General features: G+C 43.5%; 1 protein-coding gene across 4 annotated transcripts in view; it reads left to right on the plus strand.

The window, feature by feature from the left end:
* SORCS1 (sortilin related VPS10 domain containing receptor 1) overlaps positions 1–22,027 on the plus strand; it is a 497,774-nt gene that overhangs the window by 180,036 nt on the left and 295,711 nt on the right. For all 4 annotated transcript variants that reach the window (XM_032880513.1, XM_032880527.1, XM_032880538.1 and 1 more), the window contains exon 2: positions 4,142–4,209. In XM_032880513.1, coding sequence (XP_032736404.1) covers positions 4,142–4,209 — 68 coding nt within the window. The remainder of the gene's footprint in view (positions 1–4,141; positions 4,210–22,027) is intronic.

Genomic DNA, 22,027 nt, shown 5'->3' on the forward strand with positions numbered 1-22,027 from the left:
CCCTCCCCTAGGGTCCATTGTGATGGTTGCTTCCTGCCCCCTCCAAATTTATTGAGGAATAATTGACAAATATAATTGTATATATTTAAAGTACTCAGTGTGGTGCTTTGAGATACATATGCATCATGTAATGATTGCTAAGACAGAGATAATTAACACTTCCATCACCTTTCATAGTTAACTCTCTCTTCCTCTTGATTTTTGTTTTGTGTTTTTTGTTTTATTTGCTTTTTGCTATGAATGCTTAAGATCTACTCTCAGTAACTTTCAAATGGACAATATTGTTTTATTCATTTTATCACCCTGATGTACACCAGCACTCCTTATAACTGAAAGGTTATCTTTGACCTGTATCTCCCCATTTCCTCCTCCCCTCCTAACCCGTAACAACCCCCATTATATTCTGTCTCTATGAAATCAGTTTTTGTTTGTTTTATATTCTGCATATTAGCGATACCATACAGTATTTCCTTTTCTCTATCTGGCTTATTTCACCGGGTAGAATGACCTCCAGTTGCATCCATATTGATACAAATGGCAGGATTTTCTTTTTAATGGCCCAACAACATCCCACATGGACACATATGCATTGTGTATATGTGCACGTGTATATATACTGCATATATTTTTTTAATGTGATGGTTTCTTAGCGTCTACATATAGGAGGGTGGGTGAGAGGCTGGGGTTGGTGAATTGGTGGAATTATTTGGTAGGAGCTTTGGAAGACTCTGGGAGAAGGCACAGTAGTTGGGTGTGAGCCCAGATAGTGTCAGTTTAGCTCAGTCCTAGGGAGGAAGCCCATGATCACTTCCTTGAAGAACCCCACTCATCCCCGCACAGATCCCAGAGCTGTTTTCTGGCACTCTCTCACCTTCTAAGGGATAGATGGTTAGAAAATAACAGCTTGGTAGGTTGACTTCAACATGCTCTTTATACATACACACCAAGAGATGTTCCCCCGGTAGCTTTGTAAGCAGTGGATATGGCAGGAAGGAGCCACGGCGAAACAAGGGTACGGCGGCACAAGGTGCTGTGGCTCCTGGCCCAGGTGGGGAATCCCCGGCCAAGCCACTGCACATCGTGCCACAGATGACTGGGTGCTGAGATCCTGGCTCAGTGCAGGTAGAGGTGGTTAAGCCATCGATAGTTGGATTATAGCTATTTAAAGAAAGTATCCTAAGAAATTTAAAAGGAAGCTAAAAAAGCTATTGCCGTATGGTCAGCACTTGCGGTTTTGAATCAGGGATATTTTGGTACTATATAATGAAAACAAGATAGAGAAAGAAATGAGATGCTGATGAGTATTACATTTTGCGTGTGTATGCATCAAAACAGCCTTGCTCTCATTGATTGGATTTATAATTAAATTCTATGCAGTTGGGCTCATAGAATTAAATCTATACATGAAAATTGTTTACTGAATGAGTAAAAATAAATTACTGTCCATATATTTTTAAGTACATATAACATTTCACTTGATGAAAAAGTTTCACTGGTTTTTTAAGTTTGAAAAATATGCAAAATTAGTAGACATGGGGACCAGAGTAGCCAGGCAATTGCATTCTCCCCTTTTCCTCATCGAATACTTGTACTTTGGGTTGTGGGCCCTTTAACAGTTACTAATTCTATTAACTAGTATGGCTAATTAACCAGGACGGGAAAATAAAGGAACAACAAACCAGATCTGATACAATGAGGCATCACTATGCAGGAGTATGGAGGTAAATAATGCACACAGAGAAAGGAAAAATGAGGAGGAGAGAGATTGCAAGGAATCGATTGGAGACATAACTAAAGGTTAGCAGGTCCCCCTTCTTTCTTGCTCTCGTTCTCAAAACAGAAAGAGCAGATTGATTCAAGCAGATATACTTTGGAATGCCAGAAAGGACGCCTCTTCTGGCACAGTATTGATAAACTGCCTTAGTGTATCAGTGGCATTTTCGTTTTCCTAGCCCCTCAAGAGTGGATTTTACCTCCTTGCTGCCCTGCCTAAGAATTGCTTAAACAGTTTGTGTGTGTGTGTGTGTGTGTGCGCGCGCGCGCGTGCTCTCCACACCATTACCTGCTGGGTTAAAACGTTCCTTCTCCGGGGCTCATCTGAATTCCACCATCAGATGGGTGCGAGGCGCAGGCTGGGCCCCGCTGAACTTCATTATTTAGTTTACCACTGTATTGTATCAAGAGAGCAACTACCGAGAAATGCTCTATGCCCACACCCCCATTTTCTTGGTGGGGGATCTATAGGACTATTTGGCAAAATCATACGGAGGCAGAGTGGCAACGCCACTCTGTGTCTTCCAACAAACAGCCACCCTGCTGCTGGCGATCAGCATTCCTGGGATGGCGGTGATTGAAACTTAGCACTCAGAGGGACTTAATTGGCATTCGGACCTGTGAAGCATGTGTCCCCGACCACAGGTGAACCATCTGATAGACCTATAGGGTGCCCAGTACCTCACACATGCTCACATTTTGCTAAAGAAGCAAGTTCAGAGCAGGTCCTTGCAGGAAGCCTGCGTGGTGGCTCAGGAGAAGGGCGGCCCGAGAGCAGCGCTCCGCAGAGCTCTGCCTGTCTGGGTCACCGCAACCCTTCATTCCCTTGAACTTGGAACAGGCCCAAGGTAGTGGAGTTCCGGTTTGCTTGCTGGGAAGGAGGTGTTGGGAATCTGCTCACAGATGCTCGTGCCTTTGGTAAATCAAGGCCTGTGCGAGCAGAGTGGAACCTGGAAGGATTGAGCACTCCTTGGCAGCTCGCTGCCTTGGATATCAAGGTTGGAATGTTCTGTGCTCACTGTGACTAGAACCGCTCCCTTGGCCTTCAGGGAAAATCCTGGAAATCGATGTCAACATGTTTCTGCTGAGTGGGAAACAGCAGGACTGGGCCAAATGCGCTCGGTTGTGTGAATCAGGAGAGAAATAGAAACCTTGACAGAAAACAGAGCAGACCTATTCAGTTCTCGTCCTTACATAAGAAGAGTGAATGGGGGGTGAGAATTCACTGGGCGGGAGCACACTGCTCTGTGGGTTCTCCCACGTGTCCTGGGGCTCGTGCGTTCGGGTAATGGGGGGCCCTGGTGATCTCTGTGGATGCTGGAGGAAGCAGCCATGATGGCTGTGAGGGTCCGAGGGACTGAGGAGAGGTAGATCCTCTGTCTGTCCACCCAGGTTATCTTTGGTGAGCTCCTCCTGTCCTGACTGGATCACGGACTACCAGGCCTCATCTGGGTTCCTAACAAATGTCCAGTGAGTGATGAATTCTGAAAGAAAGAGCTGAGTAGTTGGAGTGTCTGAGTGATGCCGCGAGCAGCTGTGGGTTCAAGTCAGAGGAGGGTTTGCCGTGAAGCTAATGGAGCTGACGTGTCGGTGTCCCGAGACGCCTTTTTAAGTTTGAGTTCGTATGTTTATATTCTTTTCTTTACGGAGGGTTCCCCAAATTCTGTACGCTTCAGGACCCCATAAAACATAAATATGCTCCTGTTAAAATGTTCTTGCTGAGCCCGTGTGGAAGGCTGGACTCCACCCGGTGGCTTTCCAAGAACTGGAGAATCAGAAGAAATGGATAAAGCTAGTCCCTACGAAGGAGAAGAAAGGGAAGGAATTGACATTTAAGAACCCCATGCAGATTGAAGAATAATTAGCATTTATTACCTATTTTAACTCCTCACAGCAAGCCTTTCTGGGTGATGGCATTACTGCTCACCCTCTTAATAGATGGGAACACTGAGGTTCAGAGAAGCGAAACAACCTTCCCAGTGTGGTACAGCTACTAGGGCTGGGACCCATATCAGGGACCTAACTGTCTCCCGCCCATCTGCCCAGGGGCTCTCTTGCAGGGTCCCTGTTTGACAGCTCTGCTAGCCTTCCCTGAAAGCCTTCAGGCCACCAGGGTAAGGAATGCCTGGATGGGCAGGTAACTCACTGCAGGACAGAGGGAGAAAGTTGGGGAGGGAATCAGGCCTGAGCAGTTGAAAGGGGAAGGCCCTGGAAAACCCTACCCCAGTCAGTGTAAGTGATGCTGTAACAATTCATTCAATTATGTTAAGCACCCATTAAAGGAATCCTAAGTCCTCCCTTGGGCCATTTCAGTTCTATGAGATTGTAATTGTTTGAGACTAACCATGATTTCTTCTTTTGCCTTCAGGTGATTCTCATTTTGACAAAGCTCTATGACTATAACCTGGGGAGCATCACTGAGAGCTCGCTTTGGAGGTATGTAGATAAAGTGAGCTAATGGTTACTGTGTTACTTAAACATGACACCTGTGACTGCTGTTCCCCAACCTTTTATCCTGGGGGGATGATTTTTGGTTCTGTGTTCTCGCTGCTTCCCTTTTGCTTTCAGTTTCCTTTACACATGGGTTGGGGTTTATCTCCAGGCAAGCCAGATCCTTATTTCTCTATAGGCCCCTTGTTTTGGTCACAGGTCTTTTGCTAAACTGGTCATTAGGTTGTCTTTATGCATTTTGGTTCCCACAGTTCTCACTGATATGTGAGCTCGTTGAAGCAGAAACAAAGAATGGAGGTGTATTTGCAGAAGGGATCTACAGCACCGCTGGGTTGGCTGTCCCCGGCCACCCTGGCACTATAGCTTTTTTCCTGCATCCCTTCCTGGCCTTCAGCTCACTAGCACACAGGTGTTCACACACTCGCGTGCATGCCTTCATCTCTGGGATTCACACTGTATTGTCTCACACACAGAGTGTGTACAATGAATTCTTCAGACGAAAGCTATCGATCCCCTAGGATCAGACTGACTCATTGAACACCAGCAGCCATGTGCAGCTGGGCTGAAACTGGGGACCGGAATGTCCTCAGAAATCCAGCCCTCTCTTCTCTCCTTTTGTTCTGAGGGAATATATGTTCTTCTGTTTCTGTTTGTTGGTAAACGTCTGACTTATTGGTCTCATCCTGCTGGGGTCTTTGCCAGCCTGTGTCATGTGTCCACACCTAAACCAACCTTAAGCACAGGAGGTGCTCGGTTGTTTAAACCTGGAATCTTGTGACAGTCCCTGAGCCAGGAAGACGATGAAGATGACCCCAGGGATAATATCCAGTGATCACTGGATTGGCATCTAGCCCAGAGTCTCATTGGCCGGTGCCGTAGTTACAATGATGTTTTTAATATGTTGACTATCACTTCTGATCAGCCATCCCTGAACACATACACTGTGTGCGCAGACGAAGTGGGAGAGGTTATACTAACAACACAGAAGCTGGGAGTCATCTCTGGGCAGACACAAGCTGGTGGCTGTCCTCCACATAGGATCGGGGGTGGGAGGGGGACTTCATCCCCTATCAGTTAACGTGATCAGAAAAGCCTGGTTGCTGGTCCTCGGGGTCAGGGCTGATGTCTAGAGAGAAAGAGTCCAATCTGCCCTTTGTGTCAGGGCTCCATCCCTGCTACAGTGAACAGTGATGGGGGGTGGGAGGGATTGACCTTGCTTTTCATAATAGCAGTTGGATTTCAGGGCCTGCCCCTGTAGGGCAATGCCGTTGTCACACAGAGGAGGGTCATGGGTTACAGGCCAAAGGAATCTACCCCACAAAAGGATTGTTTGCTAAATTTTCTTTTAACCCGATGGCTGTTTTCCAGTAGGCTTCACACTCTGTATAGGAAACCCCTAATAAATTGTTGTGTGCTTTAGGAAAACCCCAGCAGACTGAAGAAAAGTATAGAATCTAGTATGACGTGTCCAGATTATTGAACTCTGCCCCCAACTAGAAGGTCAATTATGCAGAGATTTGGTTCCAAGGAAATGATGGAACTAAATTAAGGTGTGGGAGGTTTAGTATTGCAATTCTTTAAGGCATTAAGGGCCTGACACTTGCTCTGTTGTTTAAATTCAGGACCCCTTCATCAGACTAGCTTATGTTTCCTTGATATCTCTAATGTATGTACATACATGAAGGTAAAAGCCAGCTTTATTCTGCAGCGCATCTGCTGTATAAAGTGTAGTTGGCATATTGGAAAATTAAAAGATATGCAATTCTGTCTCAGTGGAAAGAGGCTATTAGCAGCCGTCAGTGGGAAGGGCAGGCCCCAGGGACAGGAGGAGCAGCTTGCCCTAGACTGCTGAAAGTCAGGTTCACCGTGCTCCTTTCCCTCTCATGGGGCACTGTGACCCATGCTCCAGCCTAGGGAGGATGTTTTTCTCTCATTTCAAGGTGGGGGGGGTTAGTAAAATGAAAATGACATCACACTCCAGAAATACCGGGCCTTTCTTCTAAAGGAGCAATCTCCTTGGGCTTGAGCTTTGAAAAGTGGCAGGAATCATCTGTGATCCTTCCATCTTAGGGTTAGTTTCAATGGAGGATGTATACATATACGTATGCACACAGAAATACGCCTGCTTATAGATACACACATATACACATATAATACACCCGCATATGTTTACTTTTTTGATCTGTCCACGGTAGTCATTTACCATGTCTGCCCCATATTACATGTCTCGTTTGTGGCAAACAACTACCATGGGTGCTCTATACCATTAGAACTATCGGTTTAATACTTTGATAGAAGAACCCATGCCTTAATGAATATATAATTTATTAAAGAAAAGAGGGAAGGAGAAAAGAAAAATATTTAGAATACTTTATAAATGCTTTGATAGGGCGCCTGGGTGGCTCAGTGGGTTAAAGCCTCTGCCTTCAGCTGAGGTCATGATCCCAGAGTCCTGGGATCAAGCCCCACATCAGGCTTTCTGCTCAGCAGGGAGCCTGCTTCCCCCTCTCTGCCTGGCTCTCTGCCTACTTGTGTTCTCTGTCTGTCAAACAAATAAATAGAATCTTTAAAAAAAATAAATAAATGCTTTGGTAGGGCTTACGTTTTAGGGTGGCTCACAATGACCATGTTTGGTCTTTAAGGAATCTCTTTGGGGTGTTAATATGGAAGAGGAGAGAGAGAGAGGTCTGGGTTAGGCCTGCTTGAAGTAAACTAGTGCCAGCTGTGGACTCATTTTCTCCTACGTCAGTCTTTTTTTTTTTTTTTTTAAGATTTTATTTATTTGAGAGAGAGAGAGCTAGCGAGAGAGACAGAGCTATCAAGAGAGAGCCTGAGTGCGGAGGAGAGGGAGAAGCAGGCCCCCTGCTGAGCAGGAGCCCAGTGTGGGGCTTGATCCCAGGACCCTGGGGCAGGCAGAAGGCAGGCAGATGCTCAGCCAACTGATCTACACAGACTCCCCTAGTCTTAGTGCTTAAAACTGGGGGCTTGCTGGGGACAAGCCGGATTTTAGGTCTTCTCATTACAACCCTAGCACAGAGCACTGGACTTAGCCCACGGACGATGCCCAGTAAGCATTTGTTTTTGGACAGACCCATGAATACTTAAATTTCATATTCTTTCTTATTCATTTATTCAACAAAGATGTATTGATTAACTCCTATAGGTCTTAGATTGTTCTGGTCCAGGGAGGGGAACGTGGGTACGTGTACATAGATCAAGAGTACGTAAGCTCTGTCTGTCCTTCAGGTGTTCATTTTCTAGAGGGGGTCAGAGGTCTGTGTGGACAGTTCAAATGAGAGTTAAATGTACTTGTACGGAACCTGCTGTCTGTGATCGTATTGGATCGGGTACTTGGGCAGCCACCCAGAGCTGCCAGATCCCAGAAGGAGATCAATCTCACGTAAACAAAGTGTCATACAACCTTAAGTGTTGTAATTAAGACACGAGAGAAGCATTGGTTCTTTTTGCTCATGTGTATATATTCTCTCCTCAACTAGATTTTAAATCCTTAAACCCAGCACCTTTCTGGTTTAATGATAATGGCAGTGATGCTGGTGATAATGGTGATAACGACAACAATAATAAAAAGGAACTTTTATTGGGTGGTCACTATGTGCCAGGCATGAAATGAAGTGCCACGCATGGAGTATTGCATCCTCTTACTTCATTTTTATGGTGTGCTCAGGGTCATACAATTAGTAAATAATAGGCCATATACGTTCAGGGGTGTTAGTTAATAAACTTCCATCATTTTACCGCTTACCTGTCTTCTGGAGTCCCCTCTGCCTTCTGGTGACTCTTTCCGTACCTAAGCAAATAAGCAAACATAATTTTAATCATAAATCTATGAAATAAATGAGTTTTTAAAGCACTGTGACATTCTGAGCAGCTCATTACTATTTCAGAAAAATAGTGGGCAACAGGGAAAGGGCTTTTTGTCCAACAAAGAGACACAAGCAGTTCGCAATGGAGCCCTTATTCTTTACAAGTTCCTTCCACTGAACAGTGAGTTGGGGTCAAGTGGCAAGTGCCATGGGGTGTCAGAACAGGAACAAGGCCAAGAGGCACCTGACCTTGGAGTGATGTCCTAGAGCTTTGCACCTCGCTGGACCAACCAGCCCCCAGCCCCGGATGACGGGGTAAGATGCTGCACCAAATTGGGGCACCTGGGTGGCTCAGTGGTTAAAGCCTCCGCCTTTGGCTCAGGCCATGATCTCAGGGTCCTGGGATCGAGCCCCACATGGGGCTCTCTGCTCGGCGGGGAGTCTGCTTCCTCCTCTCTCTCTGCCTGTCTCTCTGCCTACTTGTGATCTCTGTCAGATAAATAAATAAACTCTTAAAAAAAAAAAAAGATGCACCAAATTAATGAGCTTCTGCTCCCAGTTGGTCTTGTTGACTACACCTTACTCTTAGAGCAAGTTGTTGATTTTGTTTTGTGTTGTGTTGTTGTGCGCTCAGGGAGTCCCACCGAGAGGAAAGGGGGATGATCTGACGCAGAACAATTAACTACACCTCCGGATCTTCTCCACATTACAGTGGATTAAGCTTTGAGATTCTGCAGAGCTTCTGGTTTTACCATATTGGAGCAAGATAAGCTTAAAGGTTGAGATAAATAAAATGTCAAAATCTAGATACAGTATCTCTGAGAAGAAATATATTCATCTTTTTCCCTGTGTGTCGGGGGTAATCAGCACTTTGCTGGAAGAGGCTTAGCAGGTGAGAAAGCTCTAGGCAATTCTGGAAGGAGCAGGAAGGATACTCTTAAAGGGACAGGAGCCTGTAGTGCATGTGTCCCAGAGATTGGCTGACGTGGCGGACTTCTCTTCAGATGCGGGGCACCATTCCAGGTTCAGCTGGAGCACAAGCAAGCATCCAAACACATATTCCAGTTAGGTACTTTAGGAGTCATAAAGTCATAAAGTCACCTGCTTTCTGGGGACACCGAGTGTGTGGTTAAGGTAGGGAGCATGGTCAGGCATTCTGTCTGATTCCAACCTGGGAGCCGGGCCTGGCTCCTCCTCCCAGGAGCAGCTCTGATTCTTCTTGGGTGTTACACACAGCAATTACCAAGAGATACTTCCCAGTGGAGTCTTTGTGGAGAGAATGGCTGCAGAGTGCCTTGAGGCAGCGTCTGTGTGGGGTTGGCTGCGAATAGTGCTCCCTGGAGAGCACCTGTGGTTCAGGCTAACAGAAGCTGACCCAAGTCTGTGACTGCCAGCCCTGTGGCGGGTGCACATGAGCTGGGGGCATGGCTTGCCTTCCCCGCTCCTTATGCAGGGGAAGAGCAAAGGGCCACTTGGGACAGGTCGTTAGTCCCTGCTTTGAAGGGTGCTTTGCTACAAAACCCAGTTTTTAGTCATCTACACAAATAAGAATATAAAAAATAGGGATACCCACCCTAAAAAAAAGAAAAAAGAATCCAGCTACAGTATGGTAATTTTCCCACAGGAGGACACTTCATGTCACACAGCTCTGATGATGTTACTCAGCCCTGTGCATGCAAATGTTTAGTGCCTTTCCAGGGGCCCCAAGGAGAGAGCCAAGCTCCCCAGCAGGACCAGGATGTGTGTTGGATTCTGGATTCTTTTGAGCTTTCTGAGTCTCACTCCCTTTCCCATATTTGTGTCACATGGAGTTGCTTGTCGCTCCTGGAGTTAAAAGACTATCGTATTAAACCATATTGCTATTTTTTTAATTGAAAAATGTAATATATGCTCATTATAGTGAGTCAAACAATGCAGAGCAGAGACAAATAAAAATGTTAATAGTCTCTTCCCACACAGATCTAGCTTTCCTGAGGTTGCTGATGCTAAGAGTCTTTGGTGATTCTCTCCATATCATTATGCCCTAACTCAAAAAGACCAACAGAGAGGTATATATGTCAGGATCACTTTGTTTGTTTAAGAAAATAGGAGTAACTATTCGCAGAGCTCTGATAACATGTTTGTTTCATTAAACAATGAGTCTTGGGTGTCTGTCTAGATAAACATGTTAAAAAGACAGAATCAGGGACGCCTGGGTGGCTCAGTTGGTTAAGCAGCTGCCTTCGGCTCAGGTCATGATCCCAGCGTCCTGGGATCGAGTCCCGCATCGGGCTCCTTGCTCTGCAGGGAGCCTGCTTCTCCCTCTGCCTCTGCCTGCCATTCTGTCTGCCTGTGCTCGCTCTCTCTCCCTCTCTCTCTGACAAATAAATAAAATCTTTAAAAAAAAAAAAAAAGAATCAGGTTGATCAGTATCAGATCACATGGATACATATGTGGAGTTAAACAGGGGCATCCTAACGTAAGTAGTGCTTCATGCATGCCAGGAAATGCCCTCAGTGCTTTTTACCCTCCTATCAACCTATAGAACAGGCACGACTAGTATCCCGAGTTTGCAGATGAGAGGAGCGAGGCTTGGAAAGCTGAGTACCTGGCCCAGCATCCTGCAGCCCAGAAGTGGCTCCTGAATTGATCCTCCTTAATGCCTGTGCCCTGCTGCCTCCCCCTTTCCAGTGGATCTCGAGCTCACATCCACAATATTTGCTATTACATGTATTTGTAATCATGTCCTTACATTGTGGTAATTTTTTTGCCGTTACTGTGGTATCCTAAATATATACATGTGTAATGTTAATGGATAGCTGAGATGACTTTTTAAAAAGATTGAAACAATTCACACCCACAGGCAGTAATAAATTGTATATTTCCCAATGATTTCACCAGCACTGGGGATGTTCAACTTAAAAATTGAATTAAAATTTTTAATTTAAATTTAATTCAGTTGAAAATTTTTGCTAGTCTTTTCAGTGAAAATGATATGTTGATCTCCGTGTGGTTTAATGGGTTTCTCTCTGACCACTGGGGATGCTGAACACTTTTCCATATGTTTATTGCTCTGTGCCTCTGCAGACCTTCTGTTCCCACCTACCTTCCCGCCCCGGCCCCCCGCCACCTGAAGCAAAAGTAAATTGTTCCTTCCTCATTAATCCTGTAGCACATTATTTATCTTTGACTTAGGATGGTTATCAGATACATATTTATTTGGTTCAGTTTAACAAACATCAACCAGTCCCCTGTTCTATGCCAGGCACTGTGCTAGGCAGACATTGGGGGGAAAGATCCAAGTAAGAAATTGTTTTTTTCCCTCCAGACACTGCAAATCTAGTGAAGGGCAGACGCCCGGTGGGTGATTGCAGAAGCGTAGCAAAGGCAGCGCGTAGTTACGCATGAGCTATTGTCCGTGCTCATCTATTTCCATACTGGCCTGGAAACTCAAAGACTGTGACCATGTCTTAGTTATTTTTGTTTGCTTGACACCTAAAATAGAACTCAGCACATATTAAATATCATTAATATTTAATATGATTTTTGCTTAGAAGCAGTATACTAAGAAAGGGTTTAGGGTTTCTGAAAACCGGGCCCATGCCTTATACTTGTTTCTGTTCTAAATTTTTAACTTCATTCCCTCCATGTAGGAGCTACTGTTAGGAATCACGTGCTGTATGATCTTGTGAAAGGCCGTCACAGTCAATCAAGGAGTGGGAACACAGTCAGTGCCAAGTGGGAAGAGCCTAGGTTCAGGTTATGTCCATAGAGGACCATGAATGCTTCTTGGCCCCCTCAGTTCTGACACAATCTTCTTGAATACCCATATGAAGGCCATTTCTACAAGGATCTTCCTGCAGACTCTGCCCCCCTTCCTGAGATCTCTGTGAGGGATGGGCCTCGCGTTGCCCCTCTGTGATCCTCATTGGCCTCAGTGGTTGGCTCTCTGCTGAGTTCTCCGTTTCTCTTTTTAGTGCAGTAATGGACGAGATACACATGAAAGCACCCATTGCCCTGATGTTCTCATAACTTTATCAACATGAGCCCAGGAAACAAAATTTTCCTAGAGGAAACGGAGCAACTCCCATTGCAATACCAAACCTCGTTAAAGATTCAGGAAGTACTTAGACTGTTAATTCCCATTTTATTACACGGTCTTTGAGTATAGAACTCTATACCGGGCACAATGATGTTCAGAAGATGCACAGTTTAATTATCTTGTGTAGCAACATATAGTCTCAGTATTCAGTCATATTTCAGATCTCACTCATATTTCAGATCTCAGCCTGATTGCCACCTCATTTCTAAAAAGCTGTTTATATCCACCATATTTAAAAGAAGGCCCTTGTTTTTGTCTACCGCAGTTCTTTGTGCATTTCATTCAGTGTGATGCCGTGATCTGAAATGATTTTATTCCTTATCTATTGTCTGATGCCCACTGCTAGAATATAAGCTCCCTAAGGGCAGAGACTTTGTCTTTTTTAATTTCTGTTCTGTGGCAAATGCTCAGAAAAGTGCCTGGCACATTGCCATTTAAGTCAGATGTGTCAGATTAACTAAGTGTATAAATAAGCACAACCTGGAATCATGCTAAATGGTGTGAATCCTGATATGAATAAGATCTGATGGTCAGGGACACCTGGGTGGTTTAGTCATTAAACATCTGCCTTCGGCTCAGGTCATGATTCCAGGGTCCTGGGATCGAGCCCCGCACTGGGCTCCCTGCTCAGTGGGGAGCCTGCTTCTCCCTCTTCCACTTCCCCTGCTTGCATTCCCTCTTTCGCTGTCTCTCTGTCAATTAAATAAATACAGCTTTTTTTTTTTTTTTAAATCTGATTTTTCACCCTTAAGCAACTCACAGTCTGGTGGGAGAGACAGATAAATACATGAGATTAATGTGTCAAGGACCATAATAGAGGCATCATAAAGTGCTCTGGGTGGAAGGGAAAGCTTCCTGGACAAAAGGTTACCTGATCTGACTTTTTCTTTTAAAGATTTTATTTGTTTGAGAAACAAAGAGCTTGAGCAGAGGGGAGAGGGAGAGGGAGAGACACTTGACTGAGCCACCCAGGTGCCCCCCTAAATTTTGATAAACAAGTAGGAATCAGGCCAGTAAAAGACACTGATTATTTATTTACTGAGTGTTTACCGAATTCCAGGCATTTTTACATGCTGATGACACAGCATATTAAGGAGATTACAGAAGATCACAGTATAGTCTGTGTATGGATAGAGTATTTAGAGATGATTTTGCAAAAATAGAAATGGACCAGTTCAAATTCATCTGTGCTAGGTATTCTGACATTTATCCCAGAGGACATAATGCATCATTGAAAGTTTAGAACAAGGGAAAGACTTGACGAAATGTGAATTTTAGGGGAAAACCATGGTATTGTGTTGAGGATTTAGTTGGAAAAGAGCAAGACTGGCTATGAGAACAGTAGTCAGTAAAGTAAGAGATGAAAAGGAGCTGACTTTTGGCGGGCAGGCTTGAAAAAATGGAAGTATGGGATTTCATAGATGGTGATTCCAATAGATCTTTTAAAGTAAAAATGAACAGGACCAGTTGGGTGTGTGAGAGGAAGAGACACTTCTAGAGTGACTTTCTTGCCGGTGTCTTGGATAGTCCAGTGGATGGAGAGACCATGGACGGCACACACCTGCTTTACTGATGTCTACTGAGCACCTACAACTTGTGAATGAGCAAAGCTTAGGGAAACCGCTCTTCCAAGGAAGAAGCTGTGAGGGGAAAGAAAGGAAGAAACATGATTTTCCATAAAGAGGTCATAAAGGAATATCTTCCTTTCTTGAAGAGAGGGTAACCCTGACCATGTTTTATGGGGGGATAAATCAGTGGGAAGATGTTGAAAATGTGAGCAAACCTCAGAGTGAATCCAGTTGGCAGAAGGTTGAGTGGCAGAAATAATCAGCGTTGGGAGCTTGATTGGGGGATTATCCACCAGGGTAGATCAGGATGGGCTGAGGGGTGAGCACAGGGGGAGCATTTCTTCCACCAAGCAAGGAAGCCGGAGTGGGGCACGCAAGGATCAGCTTTCTTGGGAGACCAAGAGTTGAAGGAGTTCCTGACACTTGGATTTAGTGGGGTGTGAGAAACAGACTTGAGGGTCAACAATGTGGAAGGGCTGCTGAGGAGGCAGGAGGGCTCAGGGGCCAGCGGGGGCGGTGCTGGGCATACTTAGACCCCTGGTGCGGCTGCAGACCCGGGTTAGCACGGCTGAGCTTTCACTGCAGTGAGCCCTGCATCAGACTCAAGAAGGAGGTTGGTTATGTCATTCCTGAGAGGTGTGGAGCAAGAACAGCAGGGTGAGGGAGCTCAGGAGGTCGCAGTGGTAGATGAGGGGGTCCGTACTACATAGAGAGGAAGGTGAAGCTGGGTTGGGAGAGGACAAATGGTAGAACAGCAGGACCCTCAATCCAAGTGTGTTTAAAAGCCTACAGAACACTTAAGAAATAATATCCAGAGGAGTGTGACTTTTAATAATATTAAACTTAGTACATATCTAGCCCCCCAGGGGATTTTGTGAAAAAGGAACTGGTCAGAACAGGCGGAGTTTATCAGAAAAGCCTTTATTAAAGCCATTGTTAAGAAAACCACTCAGCTCCGTAGGAGAAGGAGCTGCTGGTTTTCTGCATGTGTGCGGAACGGCTGGACCTGCTCGTCAGGTCCCCCACATTCCTAGGTACTCGTGAGTGACAACTAACCTCCACATTTTGAGCAAACGCTGAGCGCCTCCTCTGCGCTGGTTATGGTAGGTTATCTCCAGGCAGCTCTTACCTCCAAGACTGAGGCTTGTGTATTAACCTCATCTGGTAGTCACTGTCACACCTTTCTTGACAGAGAGAAAAAAGACAGAGACAGAGACCAGCTCAGATGTCACATTGAAGTGATGTTGAGTTTCTTTTGGTCTCCTTTCGCTTTCTTCCCACAGTGTGCTTGGGAGCCCATGCCAGTGATTTACTCCTTTTATATTTAAAAGTCCAGTTTTGAAAATTAAATTTTCTGGATTCTAAATTGATGTTGCTTTTGGCTTCTCCTATCCCTCTCGTCTTGGATAACCATATTCGTTGAGTTTGATCACTCCACTTCCTAGGATTCCGGTGAAGGAAGATCATTATATGCTCTAGCCATGGTCAAGTGCTTGTAGGTTCTACCAGACAGCAAGTGCTCGTGGAAGTCCAGTCCACAAACAAGTCAGCACTTGGGCTTGGATGTTGACCTGCCTAGACAAGAACCCAGGCTCTGCCCACTTACCAGCTCTGAGATGGTGGTGGGCTTTCTTAATCTCTCTGCCCCATTTCCTCATCACAAAAAAAAAGAAGTCATAATAGCACTGATCTCATAGAATTAGGGTGACAATTATGTTGAATGTGTACTACCACTAAACACTCAGTAAATAATGCAAAACAAACAAAAACATTGGATTTTATACTTCTGTGGTTGTCTTTGCTTGAAATATTTTTTCTCCTGTATTTGATTTATCTAATAAGGAATAATGATAGCCATTTATAATAGCTATTTACTGTGTGCCAGGAACTTCTCTAAGGGACTTTTATACATATGAACTAAATTAATTCATCTAATAACCCTATGAGTTTATTGTTTACCCTGTTATTATACCCATTTTATAGATGAGGACATTTGTACACAGGGTCACAAGGGTATTAAGCAGTAGAGAAGAGATCTGAATTGAGGCATTCTGGATCTAGGGCCCAGGCTTTGACCCCCACAGGGATTCTCTCTTCCCTGACCACCCCCTTCCATACAGAGAATAAATTGCTCCTCTTGTGTTAATTCTTACTATTCTACATGTTTTCCTTTTTGAATGCATCACTTTGAATTATAAGTACTTTCTGTATATTTAGTCCCCTTACTGGAAATGTTTTGAAGATTGCCTGTTATCTTATTCTCTTTTGTGTCCCCAAGGCCATGCACAGTTTTTGGCCTTATGGTATTTGTTCAGTAAAAAGGAGCACGGCGACGAATATATTGGGGAAATATTTTTTTTAAATTATCTATGTCACCTGTGGACTTAATTAATAGATGTAAAGCTTGTTCTGTACTGTATAGCACAGGTAATCAGAGGTTAAATACCCTCTGTCATTGAACCCAAATGTCAGTTCTTGTTGTAATTTATTGCCACGGCACATGAAGGAGGTGACAAATATTAATTTGATTTCAGCCCGTAGATTGACAGTCATGCTGCATGTCTGTAGCGATGCTTCCGTGAGGGTCAGAAGCTGGTATGATAGTGAAAGGAGCATAAATTTACTCCCATTTGTGTCTCCTGGTTGCATTTCCTTCTGTTAGCACTGGAGGGTTGTTGAAAAACAAACGTATATTGGTCCCATTTGAATTCCTGATCCTGAGCTCTGCATGCTATGCTGTCATCGGAGAATTAACTTTAGGTGGAAGAACACGGGACGGTTACGGCAGAGCAGCCTCCCCGTGACCAGAGGCGGGGGAGAGCTGTGCATGTCAAGGAAGCTGGTATCCAGCGACAGGGGCTTGCCCCGTGTGTCGTAGCACCGGAGGGTGAAAGCAGCCTTCACTGCAGAACTTTAGAAAACCCTTCCTCTCGTTCCAGATGAGGTTTCCGAAATACTGCTCATCCATAACTCAACCTGGGGCACTTTCGGTTCCATTCTGTTTCCAAAGGGAAATGGTGTGCTGAAGACTTACTCCTCAGCACGGCTTTATTTCTTCCTCCCGCCGGGATGTATTAGCAAGGTCATCACCTTTGGTTTACTGGCTTCAAACAATCTGTGATTGCGGAGGATTATGACTTCTTAGCTTGCAGAAACGGGAGATGCAATCAATTCATGAAAGGCACAAGACTTTTTTTTTTTTTCTTTTAAAAAATGTATATTTATTTCTGCCAGCATTTCTGGGGACCAGGACTTAAAAGAGCTTTTGGAAAAGAATTTATCTTTGACTGTCCTACTTCTTCACCCCTTTCAAATAAGAACATGGAATCAGGCCACTGTGAACTTAGCTTTAACCCTTTGAGTTTGAAAGAAGTAGGATGACTTGACGAAAATCTGTCTTCTTCCAGCCCCAACTCTAAACCACATGAATTGGGAAATTTATACTTGCTGCATTATGCATTTTATTCCATGTGCTTGGAAATAATTGTGGACTTGGATTAACCATGCCTATAATAAGTCGATGCATAAATTCTTCCTTTTTGGTGGGGCAAGGAGATTTTTTTCATCTGAGAACCTTAGAACTTGATTAGTATTTATTGCAAAATTTGTTTTCTCACTTATATCGTCCTTTCCCAACTTCCTAGATCACCCATTCTTGACTCATTTTTGCCTTCTCTCAGTTGGGAATCTATCACTTCTGACCTCAAAGGAGCATCAGAATTTGAACCACCCTCTTCTTCTCTATTGCACAAGACATTTCCTCTCGTTGGGTTGCAGAAAGCAATCCCAGTACCCAACAACCTGTCTCTTCAAAATTGCAATGAATGTTATACGACGGAGACTGCACTTTTACCAGGCGATGGTGCATCCCAGCCTGTAGTAGCCTTAGCGATCAGAGTTTTGCTGACATCAAGTGATTCTAGTTACTGTTGCATTCTTGATAGAGGTCTGGCCTCTAATTTCCCCATCTTGGCAGCTCTGCAGAGGCTGATGCTCTCCATGCTGAGATGATATATGATTCTGTGGATTCTGCCTATATCTATCACATTTTTTTTTTTTTAATTTGGGTCAGTTTTAGAGATCTACAAACCTGGAAGACTCTTACTCAAAAGGGCCTTCTTGCTTACTCATTGGCTTATCTGAAACCAACATGATACAATCGTTTTTCTAATCACTAGGGAAACATTTGGGGCAGGGATGGGGGCAGCTACTGAAGTCGGCTACTGTCTGGACTCAGGTCAGCTAAGAATGCTGCCTCCATGACCATCCTGGTTAGCATAGCTTGGCTAGCCTGCATGGCAGCCTGAGGTACATCAGTTTGCCACCTTTGCTCCTGGGTACTAACTCATCTGTGCACCTCATCTTTTCCAGACATGGCTCTGCAAGGTATATTCAGACTGAAACTTAGAGCAATTTCTCTTACTCCAAGGACCCACTATAGTTGGGCAAAGGTCAAGGTACAGGTACCAGTCTAGTTTATCGTGGCAAACATCAAGATGATGGATGTGGGGATGAAATAGGCCTCGTAGACTAGAGCAGATTTAGAGTGTGGATTTTGGTTCCTCTCACCTCTAGTTGCTGGGCCAGCTTTCTTCATTGATTTGACACTTTCTGTTACCCAGTAGTTCTGTACCCACTGGAAGTAATGCTACCCTTCCTTTCTTATGGATTCTTTATCCTCCTAGAGAAGATAGAGTGGAGATGTATAATTACCCTAATGGGTCCTCATTTCCCTCAGAGAATACACATATGCTAATTTCAGGTTAGATTGAGTTTTTAATTGCATTTAACCAAGGGCAGAGATTTATCCATAACAGGGTGGTCCCAAAAAACTGTTGATTTTCTCTCTGAAGGGTTTTCTGCTGCCATATCTGTGAAGTCCAGTATTTTGATTTTCCAAGATGCTTTTGGACTTGAGACTTATAGCATATTCAAGAACAGTCTTTGCACTTGATACTGCCTTTTAAGTTTTCATTTTCCTCCAGGGCTGATGCCAAACCTGTCATCATCAAGGCCACATCTGATCTATGGTGGAAATCGGGGTTCACTAAATCCTTGAACAATAGCTGTGCGTCTGGCTTCCCAATGTCCATGAAAACCTCATTCCCTGTAAGTTTGTCTCATGTTAGTTCACTGTGAGGAAAAATGTCTTTGAAGCTCCAGATGCGTAGTAGGACTCATTAAATGGAAGTTCCCTCTTTCAGTAGTATTTTCATACTTTGTTCTTTTCTGAATGGCTGAAGATGTTTTCAAGCTACTGAAAGTTGCACTGGGACTAAGAGAAAGCCTGTTCTCAGACTGGCTCACCAAATGTGGGCTCCTGCCACGGACTCTGAATTTCATCCCAGTTTTGTGCTCTTTTCTGGGCATAGGATCCTGGGGTTTTGAGTTAGTAGCAGTCTGTTGTTTTGCTCAGACTAAAAATCATGCAACTGTGATACAAGATACCACTCATGACCCAAGTGGACATAGGAAAGAGAGGGCTTGGTGAAGTGCCTCTGTCTCAGCTGATGATTTGGAGTCAAGTTGAAAGTTAAAGAAGAGAGGTGAGATTTTCAGCAGTGAATCTGCATTTAAGAGTAGTTACCTTCTGTATCATACTGCAAAGATCACTTTTCCGGATTTTTAGGAGGTAGAAAAGAAAGTTAACATTCCAGTGTGGTCCAATCAGATGGTGATTGTATGTATTCAAAAGAACAGAGCTTAAAAACAAACAAACCAAAAATCCAGGAGAAAAAAAAAAAAAAGAAGAAGAAGAAGAAAAAAAGCCCCCAAAACAAAAGAGCTGAGTCTGAGTTTACAAGCAACCAGTTTTTTAATTTCATTCTTAAGTTTCAGAGCATTTTTTAGAAATGTTAGAAATTCTAAAGGAAAATTGAATAAGCATTATCTCCTTAGATTTTCCTCAAACTTCTGCAGATACATCAAAATATTTAATCTGTTAGATCAGTAGTTTAGTGAGCCTTATGAAAAATAAATAGCACGTCCTTTGTGTATTTGAAAGTTGGTATGAATACATCCCGTGTTCTCATCTTAGCACCGCCACTAACTGTGTGATCTTAGCCAAATCATTTTATTTCATAGAGTCCCAGGCTCCACATTTATGAAAAGGAACGTATGTACTAGATGTGATGGAGGAAAGATTTTAGTGTTTGAAGCCAAGGGCCAAGAAAGAATTCCTGAATCATCTTTGGTGCAAAACTGTAGTTTTAATAAAGCACGGGGACAGGACCCTTGGGCAGAAAGAGTGGTACTGGGGTCCTGAGGAGTGGGTCATTATATATTTTCAAGTTGGGAGGGTGTTAGGGATAGTGTAATTCTCTAAGGAATTTTGGAATCAAGGTTTCCAGGACCTTGAGGAGGCTGACCATTGTTGGAAGAAGGTCATTTATCACTGTCTAGTAAAACCTGAGTCATGAGAACCTTCAAATGTAGATCAGTGAGTCATATGCTTGGGGGGAGGGTGGGTGATTGCCAACAGGTATATTGCAGGTTAGACATAAAGGAGGTTTCCAAGGGAATTTTTATATGTTCAAGTAGATTTACAGGATCCTGGGGGTTGGACTAAGATTGCCTCTTGCCCTTAGCAAAGTATCAACATCCAGGTTTCTGAGTCCCTAGAGGAATGTCACTCGGCCTGTTTCAAGGACTTGACAATGGGATGTAGGTAATAAGGAAATTTAATAATTTTTCTTCTGCCTTTGCTTCCCACATCAGATAGACACTGTTTTTCAGTACAGCTTTGACATTCTGTATTTCTGAAAATTGTTGCTGCAAACAGCTGCCTTGTTCAAAGCACGGGTCTTCATATATTTTGGACTGCTGATGAAAAAATATTAGTAACCTTTCTCTAGGATATCTTTTTCCCCCTTAAATGTCTCCATCATAGCTCCTTGCTAGCTGATTGGAGGTAGACAGAGGCCGACAAACTCACTCTGGTTTTGCAGGTAGTAACCTGGTTTTATGTCCACTAAATTTAAAAAAAACAAACAAACAAACAAACAAAAAAAAACCATATCCCAAGTTAAAATGATAGCGAACAAAGAATTACCTTGCCTAAATCACTTTATATCTTTGGCCTTTGATTTCCATAACCTATTGGGTATAATAATAATTCAATCAATCAGGTTCTATGAAGAGTAAATAAACATTTTTAAGAACTTGTCTGGTACATTTTAAGCTTTAAAAGGTAAAAACAACTAAAACTCAGATCTACTGATCATAAAGGGAAAGAGGGGAAAGAGCGAGCTATCATTTACTGAAAAGCCTCTGTGGGCCTCATTTTGTAAATTTGTGAAATGAGGATTTTTAAAAAGATTTCCTTAGTTAAGTTTGCTAGAAATGTCTGGGAACCAGATATCATGATGGTCCCCATGTTCTTCAAGTTATAAAGTGTTCTGTGGATGATGTAGTTATCCGTAGTTAGAAACTGGAGCAGGGGAAACTTTGACCTTTGCATTTCTGTCAACATGGCAGGGAACACCCCAGATGCAACTAAGTGTCAATTGTAATTCACTAGATACTGGTCTCCTTGAGAATAAGTGTTTAGTTTGCAACTTTTTTTTTTTTTTTTTAATTTTTTGCCTTATAGCCCCGGAGCAGAGAACAATGCCTGTCACATAGTGAGTACTCAATAAGTATGTCTCTAATGAATCAGTGAATTAATCACTGATTTTATTTTAGCTTCTATTTTATTGATCATATGCCTGGCAATATGCTAAGTATATTTCATAGTGGCTTTTAATCCTGGGGAGCTTTTAAAAAATATGTGTGTGGTCCCACCCAAAATTTATCGAATCAGAATCTCTGGGACTGAGCCTGGGACATAGGTAGTTTAAAAGCTACTCAAGTGATTTTAATGTGTGAGAGACACACAGAATCAACAAACTCTTGATCCATTTTTTTTCCTGGGGTTTGCATGACTGGGCTGCTTGCTAATGTTGCCAATTACTTATTTCTGGGCATCCAAGTTTCAGTGAGCGTGTTCTCCCATCTTGCCATTTGTCATGGCTAAAATATTCTCCTTTAACAAGGATGCAAATTTATCATCCACATTAAGAGCGTAATCTTTTTTGCATCTAGTCCTGAAACACAGTCGTGCTCTCCATGTAAATCATAAACTTAGATCCTTTTGTAATGTGAAAGGAAACACGTAAATCAGGATGGGGAAAATTAATGTTGACAAAGATCACTGATAGGTTGTAAATTGCGAAGGCCTGGATCTCAGACTGGTTTCCGAATCACAACTACTGGTAATTGCTTCATAACATTATGAAATGAGGAGGCAGCACTGGGAAAGGGGTTCGAATTGGAGGCTAATTCCTATTTAA

Source organism: Lontra canadensis, unplaced genomic scaffold (genome assembly GCF_010015895.1).
Source record: "Lontra canadensis isolate GAN:19392208 unplaced genomic scaffold, GSC_riverotter_1.0 scaffold3, whole genome shotgun sequence".
In the NCBI taxonomy this organism is placed as follows: Eukaryota; Metazoa; Chordata; class Mammalia; order Carnivora; family Mustelidae; genus Lontra; species Lontra canadensis.